This window comes from Neodiprion fabricii, chromosome 5 (genome assembly GCF_021155785.1).
Source record: "Neodiprion fabricii isolate iyNeoFabr1 chromosome 5, iyNeoFabr1.1, whole genome shotgun sequence".
Taxonomy (NCBI): Eukaryota; Metazoa; Arthropoda; class Insecta; order Hymenoptera; family Diprionidae; genus Neodiprion; species Neodiprion fabricii.
In genome coordinates this window covers 17,847,764-17,872,078 of record NC_060243.1, presented here as the reverse complement: position 1 = coordinate 17,872,078, position 24,315 = coordinate 17,847,764, and the positions used below count along the sequence as shown (strand labels likewise).

Genomic DNA, 24,315 nt, shown 5'->3' with positions numbered 1-24,315 from the left:
GAAGTCTACTAGCGCCAGGTAGCGGAACTAAAAAACGGGGACAAAACGCGTACAATTTTTTAATATACGAGCAGTGGTGAGTGTCAAGGGCACGGCTACAACCCTTTTTCGGTGTTCGGTTCTCTTCTTCGGGTGAATTTGGTAACAAACTTGCTAACCGAGTTCTAGGGATTTTTAGACATAGCGTAAGACGATTTGTCTATCAATGGGATCATATCAAATCAGAAATAATGTGACGTTACTTGACTTGACTTGAAAATATAAAAATTAATAAGCAGCAAGTCAAGTTGTCCCAATCTCTTGAAATATACCTAGCAGTTAACTTCTAGAAGCTGAAAAAATGTGTATCCATACTTCGATATCGGACATGCTGTGGATTACTCCTATGAAGTTAAAAATTTTGGGAATCTCTCCTCTATCTTTCGGCTCCAGCAGGCATCATCACTGCTAGACGAAGATTAAATTAGATCTAATAAAAGAGTTGCTGTCACAGCATCTACTTCGACTCTTTCACGATCGGCAGCCATAATTGCAATTCAGGGCAATATTTTACGCACTCAGTGCTAAATTCACGCACTCGAGCTGCCAGTGGAACACGCTGGAAATACGAGTCTACCGCTAGTGCGCTCTCAGTTCATACTCAGTGCAACCAGTGGAAAACGCTATGAATTCATTTTCCCTAGGATTTCGGTTTTTCTGTTGGCCAGAAACTGGGTAAATCGCACTCAGTGCGCACAAAGTGCAGTTTAAATTTTACCTTTGCTATTAAGCTGGGATTTCATGGGCAGAAATAAGCAGCAGTTTAGTATCTAATACTAGATGTTACTAATATCTGTCCAGTGATTTGACGCAACAGCAGTTCTGCTCATAATATAATGCGCTCATTTCTTGCGTTTGCTGGTTTAATGATGAATTTCAAACATCAAAAACTTGCGCCGCAAGTGCTGGTAACTTTTAGTGAATTGCTGCTATTGCTGCTCCTTTTTCCTGCCCATGGAATCCCAGCCCTAAGTTAAAAACAAGGGAAATTGCAGTCGGTGCGCACCCAGTGTAACCAGCTAAAAACGGGATAAAATGGACATAGTTGCCGTTGTCCTCGCCTGGCAGCACTGCGATACACTATGTGGCCACAGTAGTTAACCAGCAGGAAAACAAAGTGGAGGTGACGAAAGTTTGGTAAGCATCTGTCGCACATATTTTCGCTTTTATATCCGTTTATACGGGCGCGTTTTTAATATGAGTTACCGAGAATGACGCGAAAATGTTTCGTCCGCGGATGCTCGAGTGGCTACGCATCTGAAAACAGAGAAAGCACTTCTAAAGGAAAAAGGAGAAGAACTTTGTTTAGTACACCACGGGTAAGCGAATGCTTGTTTCCTTCAGCAATATATGAATTACGGGCTATTCAAAAATTTTGGAAACGATATATTTGTGTTGCATAAACATTAGGAACTTATCACTTTCTGTAACGAAAAACATATTCTTCTACATCACAGTGCGAAGAGCTGCGGAACAAGTGGAATGCCGCCTTGGCTCGCGATGACCGAACGTTATCTGCAAATGACTCAGTTTGCGAACTTCACTTCCATGATAGCGACGTCGAAAAATGTTATCAAACTAAAATGCCTGACGGAACTATCCACAGGATAGAACGTGGTAGATACAAGTTAAAACCTGGCGCTATACCATCTGCTTTTGTAATCAAACGTTCAGAGGTACAGTCCCTAAATTTGGTTCAACGGATAAAGTTATAGTAGCGTACATACTCTTGATTTCTTTTCTAGTATATGCATATGTATTAATAAATATTTAGGATGCTGAGGACAGAGCTACAAGTGTGGAGAAGCAAATTTTAAAGGAGAACGATACGAACCTGTCACTAATAAAAATAACAAAAGTGGAAACAGAGCACACTTGTTTGACTAATTTCAATGAAAATTTTACTGAAGATGATTTGATGAATGAGCAAGTTCAATCTGATGATGAGAACATATTTGAGGAATTTAGCAAAGACCATAAAAGCCTCATAACAAAGACTATGGAAGAGTTACCTCAACAAACACTAGAGAATAGTATTGAAATGTGTCAAGAAGATTCGAGTTTACCGTACAGCACGGAAAGACTGAAATTTGACTTGGATAAATTTCGCCTGCCCAAGGGGTGGGCATACATATTTGTTGGCGAAGGACTTCACTTATGCCACTTATCTCTAACCGGCCAACCAGATTTAAACCTCCTGATTGATGGGAACATGGAAATGAAGGTAAAAATGTGCTAATTTTTTCTTCAAATCTAAATCATGCGAGTTTACTCAATAATTTGCGTTTTTCCTTTCAGATTTCGACAGGTGATAACAAAGCGACTTTGCAATATCCAGAGGAGTTGAAGTCCTTTCAAGATTTTCTGTCCAACTTGAAAACGCTGGAGATACTGGCAAATTCGCCGTGTCAAGGAACTGGATTTGACAATTCGTATGACGAATATTTCCATGTTTGATGTAACTTGTAGTGTTATCATATTTCTGAAAATGTTTCAAACTTAAGGAGAAATATCCAAGTCGGTGGCGGAAAAAGTGGGCGAATTTCGGTAATTCATGGTCCAACAACTGAATATTCAATTCAACTGGGATTTGTCTCAATTAAGAGTATACAGTTCGCGTTTCATCTCAATGTTTCTTTCATTAAAATCCATTAACAGAAAGTATTGTTATTGCAATGTAAACAATAATGTAATTTTGTTCGATGCCATGTTTTGCGTCACCCATGATATCTCTAAAATGATTTAACCTATTTGCTTAAAATTTATACCAATATTATACCACTCTCTTTACAACGATCCATATCTAATTTTTTTTTTCACTTTCTAACATAAACTTGATTTCTTGTCTAAAATTTACAATATTTTTTATTTTGTCATCAAAAAAATATGTCAACTAAAACAAAATGGAGATTGTAGCAAAGAAGATGAACTGCCCATTATTGTTAATAACAATTTTTGCTATTAATTATTGCTGAAGAAATGAATTCCTAAATGAAATTCAATCTACGTATTTTTAACGAAAAAAGCTTGAATCGAATCAAATCATTGATAGTCGGAATATTAATTCCCAGAATTCATCCACTTTATCAACCGTCTGCTTGCATATGCTCTTTTAATGAATTTATTTTGTAGGAGGGCAGTGCTATGTACGGCCTTTTGCACCAAAAAGTTGTTGTCGAGGCGATATTGTTTTAAAAGGTGTTCCGCGTGTCGACTTTTGAGAAACCAGAAACTTAGTCAGGAAAGATCGAAGCGCTTGAATGATAATAAACAACAGAAGAGGGCTAACTTGTTGAGATCGCTCAAACGTAAAAACGCACGTCTACAGGGAAAGGTATGTATTAAAAAATTCCGCGACTTATAACGTGTATAATATCAACACGTTACTCAAATTTGTGTAATATTTCAAGGTGCTCAAATTGAAGAAAATTGTTGACACGGCTATGAAAAGAATCGCGCTCCTCAATACCACGATTATAAAGAGAAAAATTGGTGGATTGAACGCCTCACAAGAAATTGCACGAACATGTTTCATTGAAAAAAAAAAATGCTAATGTAAGTTGTAAGTAACTCAGTGATTAGTTACGAACGAAATGCCTTTGTTACATATAAATATACGTTTTAGTTCATAATCAGGAGATAATATAGTCATCAAGATGTCAGATGTGACTACCTCGAATGTTTTAGATAAAATATAACTTACGAAAAAACAGTAATCTCTTGGAATGAAAAATTCTAGCAAATAAAAATAGAAAATTAGCAGTACCAGAAGGTTCGATTGTAAAACGGCAATCTGTTTATTTTTATATATCAACGACATAAAAAAAAAATATATATACTTTTAGTATCAACATTCCAAGCTAAGTAGCCACAAAGTTTCAATACACGATAAAACCATTATTAATCATTCTCATCAGTTATTAGAACGCAACCGAACTTAGAGTTATTTTTCGACTACTAACTACACAAAAATAACATAGAATAAAGAAAAAAACGACTGTCAAAATCGGTGTAACAACATGGACGGACTGAACTCGTGTCTTTAGCGTTCTCACTCAACAACTCTTGAATAGTGAAAATGAAAAATTTAACATCATTTGACGCTGGACATAGTTACCGAGTTGAGATTCCAAAATATTATGTGAAAGAAGCATTTCACAGTGAAAATTTGAATTCTTTTTGCTAGCATACATGATATTGGTAAATGGATCTTATAAAGCTATAATCCAACGTCTTTGAAAAAGTGTCTTGAACGTTAGTTCATTCGTTCAAACATTATTTCGTCGAGTGTGAAAATACTTTTTGTTTACTTTGCGAGCAGATTGGTGAAAAGGTGAATGAGGTTCGGGAATTTATAGTTCGTCAACTAATATTGCGATTCGGTTGAGCAATTCAACTTCCTGCAATTACCATTTTTGTTAGAACATATGAATAAAAAAAAACGTGGCAAAGAGGATAAGCCATTCAAAAATTCTCCCTCCAAATTTGAAGTAAATGGGATTAGGCCGTTTTTGAGATATGGTCGGCAACACAAAACTTGCCATCGAGAAAAATGGTTGACCTTAATTGTCAATAACGATGCTTGCTATCAGTTGATTCTGGTGAAAAAATATGCAAATGCAGCTCAATTTATCCACTTTTGAATAAAACAAACCCCAACCGAATTAAACAATTGCTTGTCGAGATATAAATTATCAAAATTCACTCACATTTTCAGTTTTCTACTCGGATATTATACGTGTACTTAAGAATAGTAATAATGGCCATAACTAATCTGCAGAGATTTTTTGGTGTATCAAAACTTGAATTTTCTTATCCAATCTTTTCAGATCTTCTATTCTTTCCGGGGTATCAATTGCCGAGGGCGCGTCTCCGCCTCCGATTGTTGAACACTGGTCTATTCTGTCTGCAGCCATAGATTCACCCAAGTTTGTTAGGCTTGCATCTCTCTCCACGTTAATTATACTCTCGGTAATATCTCGCGATGCCTTTACCTCAGGCAGCGACATGTCTTTTGTACTCTGAACTTTTCCAGGCGAGCAAGAAATTGATAACGTCGAACTTAGCGTGTCGGAGAGACATGTTATCTTGTCCAATATTCCTGGTGATCAAAAAACAAACACGAAATGTTACGTTGTGTTAAATTTTCTTTTCTTTTGTTCCATCAGAAAAGGTTTAGATGAAAAATTTCAAGTACTTCTAATGTCGCAAACTACACGTATGACGGAATAAATTGAATAAAAAGGGCACAGGAACAAACACTCCTTGAATAATTCATTTTCAGAAAATAACAGAGTTTGAAAAACTATCGATGACTACTGTTAAACTGTGAAAACTATTCCAAAGTGAATTTATTTCGTAATATTTCAATTTCACCCCAATTTATGGACACTGGTAGGTTTTTCTGTAGTTTTGGAAAGAAAGTTTTCAACTAGGATTATTAACGTAATTTTCGTTTGAATTTAAATGGAATAAAGTGATAAAGTTCAGCAAAATCAAGAAATAACAAATACAATGTAGGTAAACAATTGATGATCAAACAAAATTGAATAAGATTTTCAGTAACCAGTGAAGAAACTAAAACTGAGAAGACTTGAATCTCTTGTGTTGAGCAAAAGTTGACTGAATATATTCAAAGTATACAGAACTCGTTCAAAATCGTGTTGCACAAGAAGTCAGAGACTGAAATTGAAGGAAATGGCCTCTTATATTGCTCTATCTGTATGTTCGTCATACAAACGGAGAATAATAAGAGAGTTCTCACTGAATTTCGAGCAATGACTTTCGAAGTAGCGGAATGTTGATTAATTAGTCAGAGTGTGTAGAAAAATGATCAGGCTCGAATAACGTTCAAATTTCTATCTTACCAGTCAAGTCGAAACTCTCCGAATTCATATCAATGTCTTGTTTTATGTCAAAACTGTCCCTGCTAAACAGGTGCTGCCTGACAATGGATAAATTTCTAGTTCTCGATTGATTGTTAGCTTCAAAAGTTTCCTCTGAATTTATAGATATTTCCTTGACATCGGCTTTCGGTGTTTTGTACATGATCGATCTGTCAGTTCGCATCGTCCTGCCGCGTTTTATGTATGGAATCAAACGCGACTGATTAGTCGGTGTCCTTGGCGAACTGTTCGCCGGTTGTATGGACAGAGGCTGCTTGTTGCTATTGACTGATGGAAAAAACGTTGACGAAAATGTTATTGAGGAGGCCGGTTGACCCAAAATCGATACTCCTTAGTTATTTTATTGCAACATAGTTGAATATTGACTAATTCTAAGAGTATTATATCCGCAAGCTGTGAGGATCTCTGAAAATACGAGAATAGAAAACACTGGAATCATAAATAAATGCTTAGATATCCATGCTTTGTTTCAAATCGCCTCAAAGTGGTTGAAATTCTAGTACACTTGCTCAATTTCACTCTACGGTGTATGATTCTATTCAGAAGACTATTTTCTGTAAATCCACTGAAACTTTTATTTCTATCATGTTGGCCTAGGATTTTATAACAGAGTTGTCCAAGCTTTTGTTTATAATTCGTGTACTTTTCTATTTTTGTGTTTTCAAAGAGTTTTTCGTTACGAATAAAATAATTGACTGAATACTCAATGTACGATTATTTCGTGAACAATTTAATGAAAATGATCAACTTCTGGCCAACTAATTTCCTTAGAAAATAAAAAATGAACGTTAAATAGTTATAATATTAGGAATACCGAGAAAAGAAAAAAAAAAAATAAACACATTATTGTAAACTTTATTCTTACCGAACATTTTTATTCGAAACAATTCATGTTTGCAATCTGTGTTCAGGGTTGAATTGTTTTCCTTTTCTTTTTTTTTCACCTTTTAATTTTCAATTACTAGACGGGCACAGTAGTTTAGGTATGACTATGAATAAATGTATTATAAATACCTGTATATGGTGTCCTGATGTACGTAAAGGTTCGTTCGTTTCTGGTGAACCCGTAAATATCCGCAGAAAATGTGAGCCCTGGATCTACATGATAAGAAAACTGATTGAAATACATATATGCAATTTGCAGTTGAAATTTTCCTACTTGAGTCTTGTCTGAAATTCAGTAAACAATAATAAGATGAAGAAATACTCATATTTTGTACACTCAACTCCATCAAAATCTATATGAAAAATACAAAAACAGTGATTTTTAATTGAATGTTTTGTTACGTAAACATTACTGGCTCCAAACTCGTAATAATTTGACAAGCAGTTTACAACTCAGTTTTTTTTTTCCCATTTATTTATGGTTAATTGGGAATATTGACGGTCATTTTGAAACGAGGATAGAATTAAGCATTTCTTTTTAGTATTAGAATGCTTCATTTACCGTGCAATGTATCACCTTGACCCATGCTCGCCTTTCCATAACTTGTGTGCATCGAGGTGGAACTATTTATCAAAGCGACCAGCGCAGGCTGCAGGCGTTTAATAACATTAAGAATTAGCTCGCATCTTTTTATAACTCGCAACTGCTGCGCTTCTGTTGCGCTATCGAGGAGTATTTTTGACGCCATTCCAGCTTCGTAAATTGCTAAAATTTATTAACAATTAGTAAGAAGAAATGGTAAGCAGTTGATTTTTCAACTTTGTAAAGTATACGTGATTGAATATAATTCAGCCAGGTTGGCATTTAAGATACTTCGACAGTTTTCTACGAATTTTAAAGACATATACTGTGAAAAAGTTGATGAAATACGAAAAAAAATTGGTTCACAATTACTCAAAATCTTACACAAAGTTATTAAACCTTATGCTACACCCTCGGGTCAAATTGACCCCACGGCATGTCCACCGTTCTACAGCACCCTTAGTTAAGACATACTTTATGAATTTTTTGTTTCATATTCAAAATTTGATCTTGCTAAAAATAACTAATTTGCCTTGAAATTTAATAGTTATAGAGTATTGCAGAATTCATTCAAGTTATTTGAATCAATATCTCCTCCATTAAATAAACGAATGCGGATTTTCCCAATAGCTTAATCGTCTCTAGTATGACAGAATCGTGAAAAATTTTAGTCTGATAATTGTTCGAAAGACTAATGTTAAAGAAACTGTTATTTCTGTGGAGCAATTATATCATTACGTCCATCATCTGAATCAGTATCTTTGAAATTCACTTTGTCAAAATTGTAAAAAGAACAACAGAAGTACCTAATTAAACAATCCAAGATAGGTTAGATTTTTCATTCATTCTTTCCCTATCCATTGTATTCTACAATTTTGTTTGTCTTTAATTCAAATGGAATTATTCAACTTTTCACAATTTCTCGGACAACAATACTTTAGTTTTTCTGTTTTCAGCACAGGATTGAGAACGAAAATTATTGTAAAGGTTAAGTAAAATAAAATCTTTTCAACTGTCGCAATTGATCGAAGAAAGTTTCAAGCTTTCAATGAACTCTATGTCTTTCGATAAGATATTTTTTACCAGCTTTCAGTTCTTGTATCATCATAATCGTTGGCCTTTCGATTTGATCCCTCCCAATGTCTTCGACTGTTGCATCTATTTGGCTGGATAGTGACAAAGCCCTTTGCACAACTCCTTGAACCTGGGCTTGGGTCACACCTTCTCTGTTATCAAGGTACTCGGACATCCTCATCACTCGCTGTTGTATGTCATCCAGAATTACCTACAAATTTCAATTAAGGAAAGTCGTTACGTTATGGTTATAATAATTTATTTATTCATTTATTTATTAAGCCAGAACAGGATTAAAGATTATTCTTTAAAATTCGAGACCACATTCACATTCTGCAGAAATCACATTCTCAAATTTCTTAATTTTCCCAAGATTTCAAAGCTCAAGAAAAATCCCTAAGCAAGTAGTTCAGCCGCTATAGATGCTCAACTTATTGTTTAACTTAACCGAGTGGCCATTCAATTAGATTTTAGAAGTTCTCCGCCCGAAATTACGCGTTTTCCCGACTTCTTACTGTGACATTTAGCATTTCGGAGAATTCTCTTTGTATTCCTCAAAAAGTTAACATTGAACAGTTCATTCATGAAAACGAGACAGACTTAAGTACTAGTAAACATAAAGTTTCACCTTGAGCATGAATATTCACATTCTTATTAATATCGTCATAAACAACTAGTTTAAACTATTACTAATAGCTCAAAAAACTAGAGATCGCATTAAACACTATAATACATAGTAGAATTTCCAGGAACAACTGTAAACATTTACTACAATTTCCAGACTTTTTCTGAACTATCATTCAAGTGGTACGTATTTACCTGACAATATGCGCCAGAGTCAACAATAACATCGACCAATTTATGCAATTTGTTCATTTCCAACTGCCACTGCCCAGTCAACAGTTTAACGGTGGCTCGCATTTCCTTGTTGTCAGGATGCAGATAAAAGGCTGTTGTTGCAGGAACAAGTTCGGGCTCCAGAGATTCAAGACTAGCTAAGCAGGTTCGGATTTTCGTTACTCCTGTAAAAAAAAGTTTTAGTCGAAACTATTTTATCCAAATTTATTGCATTTCATTGACGTTTCATCGAAATCGGCGGGATTTCATCTAGTATTCGAAATCTTGTGTGGTAATATAACAGAAATTAATCAAATTTCATGAGGATTATCTCATTTTAAGCACGATTTAGCTTTAGGTGAAAGGATTACGATGTTTAACGGTTTAAGATTTTGTAAAATATCACGATACTTCATCGAGGTATCGAAAAGAAAAAAAAAAAAAGTTTCACCAAATTTTTAGTGAAAAATATTAATCACTGATGTTTTACTGATTACTTACTGTTCATGTCCTTGCAGCAAGCAATGGCAAACATTCCGATCTGCATAGCTTTGTCAGTTGTTTGGTCGAACTCCTCGATCGCGGTGCTCAGGTCGATTCTGCTGCGTTCTTGCGCCGCCAGAGAATTTCCACAGGTTTTTATGAGCTTCCTAAGCGCGCCATAAGGATCGCTGAACACTTCCATGACCAGAGTCAGCACCGAAACGTTTACTTTTTGTTCAAGTCTGTACAGAGCATCATTCAAAGTATTCATGTACAGGTTGTTTATACTGGGATCAGGCTTCTCGGAGGTCAGTTGCGCCTTCAGGCTCTCGTATTCGGTGATTATTGACTGAGAAACTCCGGTAATTGCGTTGAAGTTGTAAGGATGACAGACTTGCGCTATGGCCATTGCATGGGCAAAGACGTCCTCGAGTGCGGACCATAAATACTCGCAATCTAGGATTTGATCCTCCCCAGTTTTTGTTGACATTTCAGCCAAAATGTCTAGTGCCAGATCCATTCTAAAGAAACATGACAAACCGTTTATTATGAATTGAACGATCGTGAAATTGCTGAAAACATTAGTCGAGTGAATAGAACATTTCTACAATTTGCCTGTTCTATCATAGATTGACTATCACTTGTCTTGTGATATTAAGAACTCTTTATAATTCTAAGATGTCAATAATTCTACAAGATTTTAGAATCTGTAATATTTACACTGAAAATAAATAAATAAATAAGCTGGCTGACGGATTGAATTTCTACCTGTAAACAAAGTGGTTTTCTTTTTCAAAATTTTCCTCCTCGGCTGTTGGATTAGGAGCATCAAGAACGTTCACAAGCATTTTAAAGCACCAGCTCATTCTGTCACAGGCGTACTTCTTGCAGCTCTGTAATAATGAGTCATCGAGTTAATCAAGCCTGCAGGTTCTGTCAGCAAATATTCGTTCTTATTAAGATTAACATCGTGTTGAACTTTGAAAATGCAACGCATGTTTTCAAGCTCTACAATTTAATGTAAAATTATCCGCAGAGTCTAAATGTCATGTGGAGGGAGTAAAGGAATTATTTCTCACATAAATTGGACTGTTGAGTTGGTGCTGTTCTTGGATAAGCAGAAAGAGGACATTCAGAGCTGCGCAAAGCTGGCTTGAATAGAGAGCAACCTTTTGGGATAGTAAATACGAGGCTAAGCTTTTCCTGAACTTCTGCAGGGGGCTGAAAACTTCCACAATTGAGGCTCCCAATTCCTGTGGAGTGAACAGTAAAAAAAATACTGAAACCACTGCTATCTTACGCGACAGGAGTTTACAATTACTTTGAGACCTAAACTGACCTTAATGTTTTGAAAGTCTTCAATCTCTTGTTCAGCTCCCATGTCTTTAACATAGTCCCAAGAATCCTGGAGACTTTGTTTCAACGGCAGACATTCTAATTTTTCCAGAGCTTCCAAGGCACTTGTAAATTTATCGAGGATATCAGAAACTAGATCTTGGCTATCCACTTTGTGCAATTGCATCACCTGTAATTATATTTAGATAGTAAGGTTGAAACGCACAAAATATAGAATTAGTAGTGGTAAAAACATGATACTGTTTCAATGTTGTCACAAATGTTTATAACATTTATAACAAGCCGCCTGGCACACAAATGAATAAAAAATGCAATTGAAGTTTGTTACAAAATGACTATTTCGTAATTGCAGAATGATTTTGAAGGAGTTATTAAGTTTTCAAAATATGAGCACATTTTGCTCTATGAATGTTCTCAAACTTAGATGGTTCGACTTTCAAATAATCCTAGTTACAAAAAACCGATTTTTCTTTCTAAAAATGTATTATTATATTGACGTGACACACTTCAACCTCATGTGAAGAAAGATGTAAGACCCACAATGGATCAATGAATCAAAAGACAAGTAACAGTACTTGAGAATAGGTTTTGCAAAGTTAAAGTTGAATAGTTGAATTTTTCCTGGCGACAAAAAAAATTTGTAAAATATTGTAATTATTTATGGATCTGAATAAGCTTATATAAAATCATATCGAGTATATGTATACATATTATATAGTATACGAGAAAAGACTAAAAAATCAGGAGTCCAGGTAGAATGATTTCCAGATATACTGACCAAGTTGTTGTTTTTATTAGTAGAACAGAATTGTCCGATCAATGCAACGATTTTGCTCTTCATTTCTTCAGAGTCATTGCAATCGTTGTTTGATAATAATTTCTCAAGCTCGTCCGCTAAAGTATGCAATTCCTCAGAGAGTGATGATGAATCCATTACAGTGTCAGGGATTTCAGGATTTTTTGTTGACAATAATCCTCTTAATTGTTGAACCTGGTGAGTTACATCTTGGATTAATTTTTGAAACATCTTGGATTATCTGACATTTTTCAACAAAATTTTAGCGAACCTACCATTGAAACTTATCGTCGATGATCACATCTTTACTGCAATTTAAAATTTTATACCCCATTTTTCACCTTGGCTTACGCAAAAGACTGTCCACCTTTTGTTAAGCTTATTCAGTTATTTCTATATTCGTCATATGATAAATAATTCAGTGATGGAATCACGAAGGTGTCAAGTTTTCAATTAGTGGGATTTAAAAGTGTGATGCCCAAGTTGTTTGGTGCACATATTCTGATGATGATGCAGACGATGATCTATAAGGCATTTTTTAGCGCGTCATTGGTGTGGGTACTAAAATGAACCAAGGTAAGTTTATGTGACACAGAATATTGTTCTGGTTCACTTTGGTTGCTACACTAATGGCTCGCCAAAAATGCCGGTATTACGAGAATAAAGTTTTAGGGTACCTGAGCCTCGATGGGTTCTAATATCCTACGCATTTCAATAGTTTTCAGGAGCATCTTTCCGACTAAAATTCTACGTCCAAATTAGTCTGGAAAATTCGTGACATAAGTTTACGAATTGTGACGATTTCTCTTTTTCGAAATGTGAGTGAACCAACTGTTTGTAAACAAGATGAACATAGTAGATATCCAATATCCAATCACAATACATCACATATCAAAATATGCATACAGCGTGCGTTCCAAAACTAGCTTACAGCGTCGCAGCGCTAAGAACTCTCTAGGACAGATGCAAAGCTTAAGGGTGCTATTTCATGAGCAGTAAAAAGCAGCAGTGGATTAGTAACTTGCTATTTTTCACTAGCATCAGTCTGGTAATTTTACGCAGCAGCAGCGCTGCTCATGAAATAGGTCGTGGCTTCTTGTGATCTTGTGGCTTGTCGCTCGGGAAACTAAACTGCAAGCAGCAGAAACCTGCGCCGGAAGTGATAGGGGAAAACTGCTGCTGCTGCTGCTTTTTACTGCTCATGAAACAGCACCCTATGGCAGAAAAGGGAACAACGAGGCAACACTTGCTGCTCTATGCCTTGTTTCAAAATGCCGTCCGAGTGAGTAGGTTGGGTGCATTATCTCTTTTGCACTGTTGAATTGATGACTAGCTCTGCCTCTATGGAATAGAGATTGCATAAGGCACGGACTTTATATGAGGAGCCAGACTCTATGTAAAGAATCCGCTGTCTGAAATAAGGTGCCACATATGTTCCGTATGCACCAAAGACAGTGAGTGTTTGATACATTTATCCCATTTGATTCCTCTTCCTTATACAGTCTATGCTCTATGGCCTCCATCATTGGGTGGTCAGGTTATAGACTTATACAGATAGACTGAGCCAGCCCCCTGCAACTAGATCGAGCGAAAAAGTAAAAAGACTAACCTAGTATGTCATATAATTTTAGTTCTTATTGAAGGCGCTAGTAGTGCAGTTGCACGGGTTGCACCACTGTATCAGTGGGTTGCACTCTGTAAAGGCCGTAAAGGTAATCGCGCAAACCGTGCAACTGTACTACTAACGCTCTCTATCGAGTGTGACAACATAGACTCGTTTTCTGAAACACGGAGTGACAGGGGGCTGGACTGAGCGCTCTTATGAGCCGCTTGAAGCAAACATTTAAAGGACAGAAATATTCCGGTAGACTCCATTCTCTCTCTGACGATATTTGTGGCGGGGATCGAGGTGGTAGAGGAGAATGAATAGAATGAGGCAAAATTATGCGCCTATATCTATAGCTGTAACACGTCACTGCGCCGTTGTCTCCCACCATGACGCCGATTGAAATGAGAGAGCAGTACTCCCGGTATATCTCTGTCTATCATATGTAATTGTCAGTTCCTCTTATAGGAGCGCTCAGCCTATCTCTATAAGTCTATGGGCCAGGTACACGGTCTTACATACAGGCCTGGAAACTCTGGTGGTGGGGGTATGTCCTCTTATTGGTGGGTGCTTTCCATTTACTGACACAAGTCGACTTGAGTCAGTAAATGGAAAGCACCCATTGAAGCACCCGTCGTTTCGCCTAGTGACCACGAGTGTCGCTGCGATAGAGGGATTCTGGTTGCGCGAGAGAGATGGAAACAGTTTGTTGACGTCCGTGATTTTGAAACCTGTTTCCGTCTCTCTCACACAGCCTGAATCCCTCGATAGTAGCGACACTCGTGGTCACTGGGCGAAACGGCCGGTGTTTCAATAAGAGGACACCCCCACCATTGAAATTTTGAGCGAGTTTCCAAACCTGTATGTAAGACCGTGGTCAGGTGCACCTGGGCGGCTGTTTAGAACGCACTCTCAGTAAGTTGAGTGAGTTCAGTGAGTGTGTGTTGATTGAAAATATGAGGTTCAAATCAGCCGTCGCTCGATTGTGCCAGTGCCAGTGCTTATTAAGTATTTAGAACCTTTTTTTTACGTCATGTTTATTTCTCAGTGTTAAAATCAGGCATGGCGCACTCTATTTTCGACGCTTTGACAGGTGAGACACTGTCAATAATTACTTCTGCGCCATGTATTTCCGATTACACTAATACCAAACTTGCATTAGTGCATAGACATTTTTCATTTCACTGTGATATCCCATATTTTCCTCATTTCAGGAGTCTCTTTGGATCCTTCGGTGCAGTCGCTCCTTGAATCTCAAGCACTAATTACAGAAGTTGAAAACGCTGGTAAGTATCTTCGCTGATTTCATTTAGTTGCCCTCAATTGTACGCAGCGAAAGAATAAGTGCTTCTCTAAATTCGCTCTAGCCGTTTGTTTCCTTCCAAAAGTTCTTCTAACTTGATAATAGTCAAATTTACAATTTACATTTATGTACAATTAATATGCCTATTCTGCTTGTTCAAGTAATTCGTTGTCACTCCATCAGCATTGAACATGAAACCTAATTGTCAGCTTTGCGTGACCATAACAATCAAATTTCTTCGTATACTTTCTTAGATTGTTGAATTTCTTACCACATATATATATTATAAAATATGCAAGAAACAATTTTTCTACTCAGTCGTTACTTGATGAATTTTTCTTACAATCATGTGGGAACAAGAAATTGCATATTCAGTTATCATTGATACAGTAGTACAAATAATGACTTGACAACTATGATTAGTACTCATTCAGCTGTTATGCAACAATAAACGTTTTTTATAAAACATTCGTAAATAAACCTATTCAATATTAACAATAATGTGTGGGGCTGCTAATACCGAACAATGAAACCATATTTCACACAATAAACACGTAGTAAAATCTCAAGAACCATTTTATAGTTACTTCTTCATACAAAATCAACAAATCATATTTACAATTTTTATGGTTCAAGAATTCCAAAATGATGTTCTCATAGTTCGTTGGAATAATCGGAAGCTAATATTTTATTTGGTCGTTTATTTTCAACAGCTGGAATAGATCAGGATGAGGAAGATATATTTCAGTGCGGAAAGTGTAAAACCCAGTTTACATCCCTGCACATGTTCATACTGCACAAAAAACAGCACATCAAATTGGAAGAGCAGACTGTAGATATTAATCAATACCTGACCTGCCATGACGATCGTATAAATCAACCTAAAGCTGTAATCCAAGAAACTGTACAGTTTGCTTCACAAGAAACGTTCATACAGGCAGATACGATGGGTGAACCTATTATACTTGAGGAAAGCGACATGCTGTTTAGGTGAGATTAAGGACCATGCTGAATCAATTTTGGACTTTCAGTCTGTTTAAAAAAAAGGAAGAGTTATTGTATTAAACTCAAAATATAAATGTTCGGTAAAGGGTGTCAGTTCATGAAATCGAAGTTCATAACATTAATGTAACAATATATGTTTCTTTAAATACATAATTTCGCAACTGTGGTCTTGTCTGAACTTCAGTAAATAATAACAAAGACAGTAATACGTTCGATTTGAGAATTCAACTTATTAAAAATCGTTACAATAAATTGCAAAATAGTTATTGTTGCTTCAATATTTCATTACATTGATGTTATTTCAGAATGGATAGATTGATTTAGATATAGCTTGGTCTACTGATTTCACTTCAATCTACTTATGAGTAATGAATTTTTTAGCAAAATCAATAGAGCCATTCCTAAGTTATTTGCGAAAATGCAAATCCTTTTCTCCGTGATTTTTACTTCTAGTCTATTTTTCTGACTTGACTTTTGGCAGAATAACTTGTGTCATGATATTGGTCGAGACCAATCAAATATTAATATCAAATCAATTTATGCACCATGTGTTGTGAATTGGTTCACTAATTTCAACTCTTATTTCATAGTCATGAAAAAACAGTCAACATATGAATCACGTCTTTATTTTATATTCCGTATGTTCCAAACTACTAATATTTAATTTGATTACACAGTATGGAGCAGGAAGGTGCGAGCTACTTGACACCTGATTCGAGCTTCAGTCACGTACCGATAATTCTGACGTCAGAGAACCTCGATAGTTTTGAAAATCCTGTAATGAATCCTGAAAATGACACTACGCAGGAACTGAAAGAAATTCAATTACCGTCTGAGCAGTGTTTGATGCCTGAGGAATCTTCTATGGAGACTGAAACTCCTGTATCGTATCAACAGAATAATAACGAAGAAGAGGAAGGTGGAGGTGGCCAAAATTTAAAGGTGAATTATTTGTTAATGTAACAATGCTTTTTTGGGAAAACGCGTTACTTTGAGATGTATCCGAATAATTCGAGTTTGTTAAACCATTCGTTCAGAAATCCCAAAGTGCAATCTTTTTATTTGTTTAATTTTTTTTCCAAGTTGACTCTCTTTTGAGTTTTTCTTAGTTTTTAAATTTTGCAAAAAAATATATTCACCTATCCATATTTTACTTGAAATTTACTTCTCAATTTGAACAAACCACAAAAAAATTCTGATAGTCACGGAGAATTTCAGAGTCAAACCGAATAATTTGAATAGTTGGAATTGTTTGTCTTACATACTCAGATATTTGATTCAAATTTGCAAAAATAGTGAGTTTTCTAACACCGTTTTGTTACGTTAAAATTACTTATCTCAATCTTGTATCTTTCCGACATCCAGCAGCCAATTTGACTTTGTTTATTAATGTTTCGTATGACACTTTCAGTACAAATGCAGCTACTGTACAAAACAGTTTTCTAAAAAATTCTATTGGCAGCAACATGTGCGATCCCATACTGGTGAAAAACCATATCAGTGCGTTGTTTGCGGACGAGCATTTGCCCAGAAATCAAACGTCAAGAAACACATGTCGTCGCATAAAGTTTGGCCTGGCACTGCTATACATTCTCTACCGCCAGATGTAAGATATTCATCAACCCATTCACCAGGAATTTATTTATTTATCCACATCTTTTCTCTCAGAACAATGATCTCAAAATTTTTTACGTATTGGTAAAGTAAGAATCAAAACCTCAAATTTACGAACCTTTTTTCGTTTCTTGAAAAAAATAAATTTAAGAATCACACAAGCTCTTGTCCGACTTCTTACTCTCTAATTTATATATTCCAAAGAAACTTGAAGACAAAATGTGATAATATCTCTATATCACTACAAATTAACGTTGAATCATTTTATTCATCAATTCCGGCATACCTTGGGTGTTTTTTTTTTTATTGATCCCCCTTTGTATTTAATCTTTTCAGACACCTCCCGAGGGAGACATGGATCGCACTTACCATTGTCAGTTCTGCAAAGAAATATTTGATTCTTACAAAGCGTTGAAAAGGCACCTAATTGTCTCCCATCTAACGCTAAAAGTATACAAATGTGTGCAGAGCAGCTGCAGCATGATGTTTGCCGAACTCGAAGATTTTCTCGAGCATACACGTAGCCATAAACGTTCAGAATATCGTTGTCACGTTTGCGGTGAAGTCTTCAACACGCTGTCAGATCTGGGTCTCCACCAGTATACGCATTCTTTTCAGAAGCAAAAGACTTCAGAAAAGTGAGTGGCTGCTATCTCAACAACTGAATCATTATTATTATCAGAACACAATTAAATTGAAATACATTTTTTTCGCTGAACAACAACTGGGTGAATTTTGGGATTTTATATCTGGATATCCTGTTATTCAATTCGATTTGGGTTTGTGTTTACAAAAGAATGTAGATCGACCTACATTTACTAATTTTTCTTATACTGTAACCAATTCAAAAGAAGCATTGCTATTGACAATAACTTCAACCATTTTTCTCTGTGATAATGTTTTATGGTTTCCACAATATCTCAAAAACGGCTCAACTTATTTGTTTCAAGTTTGAAGACACTATTCTTGGATAGTTCGTCTCCCTTGCTATGGTCATATATTTTTTTGCCTCTTTTTTAAAAACAAAATGGTGATCGCTTAAAGTTGGAGTTTGATTTTTCGTTCTAAGTTCATGACGCTTTTGTGTAATTAACAAAAGAATATGATAATTTAAAAATAAATATGGCATTATGACAAGAAGGATAAAGTGTCCAAAAATTCTGTCTCCAAATTTCAAATAAATCAGTTGAGTAGTGTTCGAGATGTCGTGGGTATTGCAAAACATTGTTACTGAGTAAAACAGTTGACGTTACTGTCAATAACAATGCGTTCCGTTAATTCAATCTAATGAAAAAAATATGTCAACGAAACTCGATCTGTAATAGTTCATAATTAAACGAAACCCAATCAAATTGAATAGTTTGTTGTCGAGACAGGAATTCCTACAATTCGCCTATTTTTTCAGCCAACTAGGATTCAATTACTGTATCTAATCGTCGGTTTGCGATGAAAAACATAATTGAAAAACTGTAAGTATAGTCTGGAAATAGGTCACTATGATAATCTGTGCATGTCTGATTAATTTCGCAAAGGTACTATTGCTGCTCTGTGTGCAAATCGTCGTTTGCGAATCTGGAGGCTCTTCAACATCACACCGAAACAACGACACACAACTACTCATGCCCTCACTGCAGTAAAAGCTTTCCTGTCGAACGTTATCTACGTCGGCATTTAAAAACGCATGCAACGTCGGCCCAATTCACCTGTGAAGATTGCGGAAAGGCTTTTAAAACTGAACAATACTTGGCCAATCACCGACTAATTCACAGCGAAGCAACTCCGTTCCCTTGTCCGGTAAGTATTTTCAATATGCAAAATTTAAGAATACTTTCAGGGTCATTATCGAGCCACTTCTCTTTGTTTTAGTAAAAGCATTCTGATATCGACCCTGCAATATCACTTGATTGTTCGCTTTCTCTTTTACGTTATTACCAATTATTACTGAAAACGATTATCAGTGGTAAGAATAATTTTTTGCAGCACTGTTCAGCAAAGTTTAAGAGGAAAGATAGACTTGGGCGCCACATGCTGATTCATGATTTAACAAAGAGGCTCAAGTGTCCATTCAGAGGATATTTGGGATGCATGAGCGAATTCTCTCGCCCCGACAAACTGAAAAGACACCTGCTTACCCACAGTAATATTAAACGGTTCAACTGTAGCCATTGTAGCCGAAATTTTCATCGAGCTCAAGCACTGAAGCATCACGAAATCAACAAACACAATCTAAAGTGTGACACTTGCTCGCATGTACGTATTTTCAAATGAATCGTGGTTCTTGGTTTTCTTGAAATGTTTACATTGATACGTTTCAAGTGATAATTAGAAAGTGTCATCGAACAACTCAGTCGTAGTTGGTAACTGTGATGTAACAAAACAATTGAATTTGAAAGCCAAGATTTCCGAAAGAAATTCTACTATTCATTGAGAAAAATTCATATTCATTGTTCCAGCCATGGAAATACTTTTTTTTTCTGAATCGGCGAACAAAATTGTAGTAATTTATGTCTGATTATTATTGTTGATATTTGTATGAATTACAAAGATTTTTTGCGTATTTCATGCACACTGCATAGAAGAATTGTATTCACAATTTGTGCGTAGAATTGTACACTATTTCCATTTTACTACATCACTCAGATAGGAATAGAAATATATTATGGAATCTTATCTTTTTAATTATCGCAACGAAAATGAGGATAATCTCATCTTTTAGAGAAACAGTTGCAATGAGAAACTATATCTCATATTATCTAAATTAATTTCTACCTGAGTAATTTCTCTAGATAATAATGCTAAATTATTATCTGAAAAGCTCAATTTATGCTCCAGAAAAAGCAATCTTTTCATCTGTGATCTTTTCATAAACTTTAGATATAGTGTTCAGGAAGTATGTCTGATAGATTGATGAAATATTTGTCTCATATTATTATTTTACACGATATAAGGACGTTAAGTAGTGTAAGAATGGAATTGATTGCAGGCTTTCAAGTCCAAGGAACAGTTGGTTCTTCACAATTGCGAAATTACCACGACAGATGTTAAGCGACACCGGAAGGCATCTGGGAGTTTCAAACCGCGAAAACCAACACCACGTAGGCAAATTTTATCAAAACCGACAATCAGCAGTGGAGATAAAGAAAAACCTGGCAAATCCCAAGCTGAGGAATCACAAGCCAAGGTTTGTACTTGGTTCTATACATCTTAGTCAATCTATTGAAGTGCTGGGGAAAAAGTTTCTCGCAAGTAGTAACTATGTATAAAACGATATTCAAATAAAAAAAAATCATTATTTTATTAAATTTTATGTTTCAGGATTTTTTACATGAGGCAACAAAATTGGATGCCATCAATCGCAAAGCGATAGCGATTAAAAAGGCAGAGATTACGGAGATATCTAACACGTCGAACCCTGCGTTCGAAATGATCTTGTTACCCTTTCCAACTGAGAAAGAAACCGAATACGAACTGCAAGTGCATTCAAATAAGGATAGTAAGAGTTTGCAAGACATTTCAGCTTGTTGAAGTAAACACTGCTCAGCTGTACAATCAATCTAAAGAAGAAGAACAAACTTCAACATAAGTTGATTGTCTCAAAATTTGACTTTAATTGTATATATGTATATTATGTATGTTATGTATATGCATTTGAACTTTCTCGTGTTAGATACTAATATTTTTTACTTCGAGACGTTGGAGATTTTGCTGAAATACCTGGCATATTTCTGCATTTGTAACTCGAAACTAACATTTTCAAAATTATCGATAGCTCAAGTTTCGAAAAGATTGTCAAAATCTTGGGGCTCAAACATCATCGACGTCTAATAAGTGCTGATTGGTTTGTGAGCAGGTTATTTGAAATTCAATGTACTGCTTTAACGGTTGATAGATCTGGAATTTCGATAGGAAATATCGATTCATTCCGATCCTGGAAATTGAGATTGGCAAATTGAAAGAAAAATTTGTTCGTTTCAAAAACATTTTAATAAGGCCCGAAGTAAAAAGGTGTAATTAATCCTCGAGGAAATGTTCATATATCTTTTTTACATATCTGTGATAATTACATTATTATTATTATTATTATTATATACATAAACAGTCCATGCACAGGTTCTGGCGCCTAAAACGCTATGAGTCAGTCAAAATGTCAGTTTTAAAAATATTTTGCGTTGTTGAGAAAAACTTGTTTTAACTGCATAAAGGCATATTAGAATTTTTAGGCTCAGCTTAACGTTATAGATATTAATTTGTAGATTTTTTGGCTCTTGTCACAAATTAACAAATATTTTATTCTAAATCGTCTGTCTTTAAAAACTCTAAAAAGTCCAGAAAAAAAGAAATGATGCGAACATCTTTACATCGAAATTCAAAGTAGTCTTTAAAAAAAAAAAAAAAAATGCAATTTATAGGTAAAAACTTTGTGCTCTTATGATTATTTTGTATGATATTATATTAACTTTTATCATGTTAGTGTTTGAAATTTTTCTCGGAATATTAAATGGCATATCACGCGATACCGAAAAAAATGTAATCAAGATAGGTAATTTTAACATTTTTAAGCTGAAACTTTATGATGATTTTAACATCATCTCGATGTGTCTTAGCTAAAAATTATGCCACCCACGGCTCTTTTACCAGGTATTAATTTATTTATTGGTAAAATAGGACCTTTTTTCTTGTCATAAAAGACCAAAAAAGTTGTTTACGAGACTTTGATTTCTAACTTTTTGTACGCCAGACCCTGTCTAGATACGTATGTACCTAGGTATAAATGTAAGTATGCAGTTGAATGTGAATATTAATTGGGATTGTTTTACTCAATGAAACTTGGAAAAGTCGGTTTCATTATTATTCAATGTCACTTGCATCGATTTGATATTTTTCTATGTACATAATAATGACGACAAAAACGTCAATGGCAATCCCAGTAATGTATTTGTGCGTTGTGTATGTTTTATGAATGTATCAATTATTTACATTTTATCTTTTAATAAAAAATTTCGCAATCGTGTTTATTGAGGGAATAAACGTTCAACTCGATATAATTCATTTGGAGAATTTTCTACCCACTTTGCTCTGTAAAACTTTGTGTTCGCTTTAATTTTATTACACATAATCTGAATCGGAATGGCTTTGCATGCAGCTTATTTTTGCGAATGTAGAAAAGCATTTTAAAGGAGTTCCTTTGCAAACCTGAAGCTTGTAAAAATTTAAAATTGTCGGAAGAACATTTGCAATTCGTGCGTACAAAAATGTTCTCAGAACAGTCAAAGAGGTTTCTGGTACGGTCATTTAATTAAAGGGTGATTGAAGATCCTCAATTATTTGGTAAACTGACAATTTTTTCAAGGAAATCTTATGCGTGAATACACGTATGTTTTTATATAAATATAAATGTATACATTCCTCAAGTTTTTTTTTTTTCGAGCTGCCAAATTTGTAAAATATAATTAACAATTTTACTGGAACGGAAGTATTACACAGAGTATCTAAACTATTGATAGTACTAATCTATGATTAAGGGTATTCGTTTTGCTTTTATTAAAGACGAGATTTTGTAGATTTCACATAAATATTGTTGCATTATGTCAGAACTCTGATTGGTCAAGTTACATTCAAAAGAACTTGGCTTGCGACGTAAAAATTATTCACTTATTATTCAAACGTTGTATAGATCAGTATTGAAAAAGAGAAGTTTGTAAGTACTGATACCTAAATACGAAGATTAGGGTTTGAGCTTACGTATTCACATTGTAATTAATCATCATCATTCTTACCACTTTCATGAATAAATTTCTACAATCGAGAGAGTCCAGCAAGTGAAATAAGAATCTTGAAAATATTCGAGCGAGCGATGAAAAATTATGAACGGCTGGTTTAAATTCCCAGCAACAGTTGAAGAATTTATAGGTGGTATTGAACACGCCATATTTCAAAGAATTTCTAAGAACAACTGCAAGTATTTCCTAAAATTCTCTCATCTATCAAAAATTCCTCGTCTTATTACCAAACGAAATAATTCATTGACATCTTCTAGTTTCCCTAGACAAAAAGCCACTCTGAAGTTGGGCACAATTTCCACAGTTGTCAAGCTGATTGCAGGTGGCGCACAATCATTGGTCCACTTTGCCGTGATATTCCGGTATTCCAAAATCAAAAAGTATTTTGTTTGGACGATTGAAGAATTTAAACAGGTTAATTTGCCATGCTGCTTTTCTCCAAGTGACGAAAAAAGATCTTCAATAAAGGAAAATTAATTTCATGTAATATTGTATGCTTGAATTTGAATTTTGAACCAACGATTGTGCTGCCATCAAGCTTTAAGAGTTGGCAGTGTGGTTCCCCATTGAATTAAACAATTTAAGGAGATTCTTCAAGTTCACCTTACTTTCGTTGTCTTTTTGTGGACAACTTGAAGGCAGCGATTTCTAGGAACGATATCGCGACAAGAAGCTCCTGCCTGTCACTCGCATTCCCGTTAAAGTAAGTAAAAGGGAAAAAGCCGTTTGAGAAATTATGGCATCGAGTTGGTATTTCGTTAGATTGATGAGGAAATTGATAAACAAATGACTATCTGATCTGAAGATGAGAATCTGTACCAAATCTTATGATATAATCGTGACATGTATTCAACTACACGAGCTTGGGCTATGTTTGTACCTTGTCACCACGCTGATAAAGGTAATGACCGTCATTTTGAACAATATTCACAGAACTACCTTGAACGGAGAACCCTCTGCATCACCACTAACAGTGTTTAAACGAATTAAGGCCCCGATGTCACATTGTGACATATGTTTCAGCCAGAATGATAATGGTGCTGTTGGA

The 24,315-nt window shown here is 35.4% G+C and overlaps 3 protein-coding genes across 10 annotated transcripts; 2 read left to right on the top strand and 1 right to left on the bottom strand.

Annotated features, from left to right (window-relative positions):
- Nucleotides 1-890: 890 nt before the first annotated feature.
- LOC124182545 lies at nt 891-6,767 on the top strand. 4 transcript variants are annotated; one of them, XM_046569973.1, is made up of 7 exons: nt 892-1,358; nt 1,497-1,715; nt 1,814-2,263; nt 2,338-2,471; nt 3,172-3,373; nt 3,450-3,594; nt 6,051-6,767. In XM_046569973.1, the coding sequence occupies exons 1-6, from the start codon at nt 1,251-1,253 to the stop codon at nt 3,591-3,593; spliced, it is 1,257 nt and encodes a 418-aa protein (XP_046425929.1). In that variant the 5' UTR covers nt 892-1,250; the 3' UTR covers nt 3,594; nt 6,051-6,767. The 4 variants fall into 4 exon arrangements, with proteins under 4 accessions (XP_046425930.1, XP_046425929.1, XP_046425928.1 ...); XM_046569972.1 differs by having other exon boundaries at nt 4,869-6,767; XM_046569971.1 differs by having other exon boundaries at nt 3,450-6,767.
- LOC124182544 lies at nt 4,231-12,850 on the bottom strand. Of its 5 annotated transcripts, none has more exons than XM_046569967.1 (13): nt 12,637-12,850; nt 12,235-12,520; nt 11,942-12,154; nt 11,147-11,332; nt 10,887-11,060; nt 10,576-10,700; nt 9,826-10,328; nt 9,307-9,509; nt 8,497-8,698; nt 7,393-7,596; nt 6,960-7,043; nt 5,907-6,212; nt 4,231-5,140 (listed from the first exon to the last, which is right to left on the bottom strand). In XM_046569967.1, the coding sequence occupies exons 2-13, from the start codon at nt 12,235-12,237 to the stop codon at nt 4,809-4,811; spliced, it is 2,535 nt and encodes an 844-aa protein (XP_046425923.1). In that variant the 5' UTR covers nt 12,238-12,520; nt 12,637-12,850; the 3' UTR covers nt 4,231-4,808. The 5 variants fall into 5 exon arrangements, with proteins under 5 accessions (XP_046425923.1, XP_046425924.1, XP_046425925.1 ...); XM_046569968.1 differs by having other exon boundaries at nt 12,235-12,483; XM_046569969.1 differs by having other exon boundaries at nt 12,235-12,352.
- Nucleotides 12,851-14,450: 1,600 nt separating this feature from the next.
- LOC124182153 (zinc finger protein 341-like) lies at nt 14,451-21,863 on the top strand. The gene is made up of 10 exons (XM_046569036.1): nt 14,451-14,658; nt 14,780-14,851; nt 15,582-15,858; nt 16,551-16,815; nt 17,285-17,479; nt 17,824-18,125; nt 19,020-19,281; nt 19,468-19,737; nt 20,471-20,668; nt 20,803-21,863. The coding sequence occupies exons 1-10, from the start codon at nt 14,628-14,630 to the stop codon at nt 21,010-21,012; spliced, it is 2,082 nt and encodes a 693-aa protein (XP_046424992.1). The 5' UTR covers nt 14,451-14,627; the 3' UTR covers nt 21,013-21,863.
- The last annotated feature ends 2,452 nt before the right edge of the window (nt 21,864-24,315 follow it).

Bases quoted from the DNA above. Each gene is read 5' to 3' on its own strand.
- LOC124182545 (XM_046569973.1), top strand. From the start codon at position 1,251: ATGACGCGAAAATGTTTCGTCCGCGGATGCTCGAGTGGCTACGCATCT. The intron at 1,359-1,496 runs GTAAGCGAATGC...TCTACATCACAG, and splicing joins CTTTGTTTAGTACACCACGG to TGCGAAGAGCTGCGGAACAA. The intron at 2,264-2,337 runs GTAAAAATGTGC...TTTTCCTTTCAG, and splicing joins ATGGGAACATGGAAATGAAG to ATTTCGACAGGTGATAACAA.
- LOC124182544 (XM_046569966.1), bottom strand. From the start codon at position 12,690: ATGCTCCTGAAAACTATTGAAATGCGTAGGATATTAGAACCCATCGAG. The intron at 9,510-9,825 runs GTAAGTAATCAG...TTTTTTTTACAG, and splicing joins TTGCTGCAAGGACATGAACA to GAGTAACGAAAATCCGAACC. The intron at 8,699-9,306 runs GTAAATACGTAC...TGAAATTTGTAG, and splicing joins ACTCTGGCGCATATTGTCAG to GTAATTCTGGATGACATACA.
- LOC124182153 (XM_046569036.1), top strand. From the start codon at position 14,628: ATGGCGCACTCTATTTTCGACGCTTTGACAG. The intron at 15,859-16,550 runs GTGAGATTAAGG...TTGATTACACAG, and splicing joins GAAAGCGACATGCTGTTTAG to TATGGAGCAGGAAGGTGCGA. The intron at 17,480-17,823 runs GTAAGATATTCA...TAATCTTTTCAG, and splicing joins TACATTCTCTACCGCCAGAT to ACACCTCCCGAGGGAGACAT.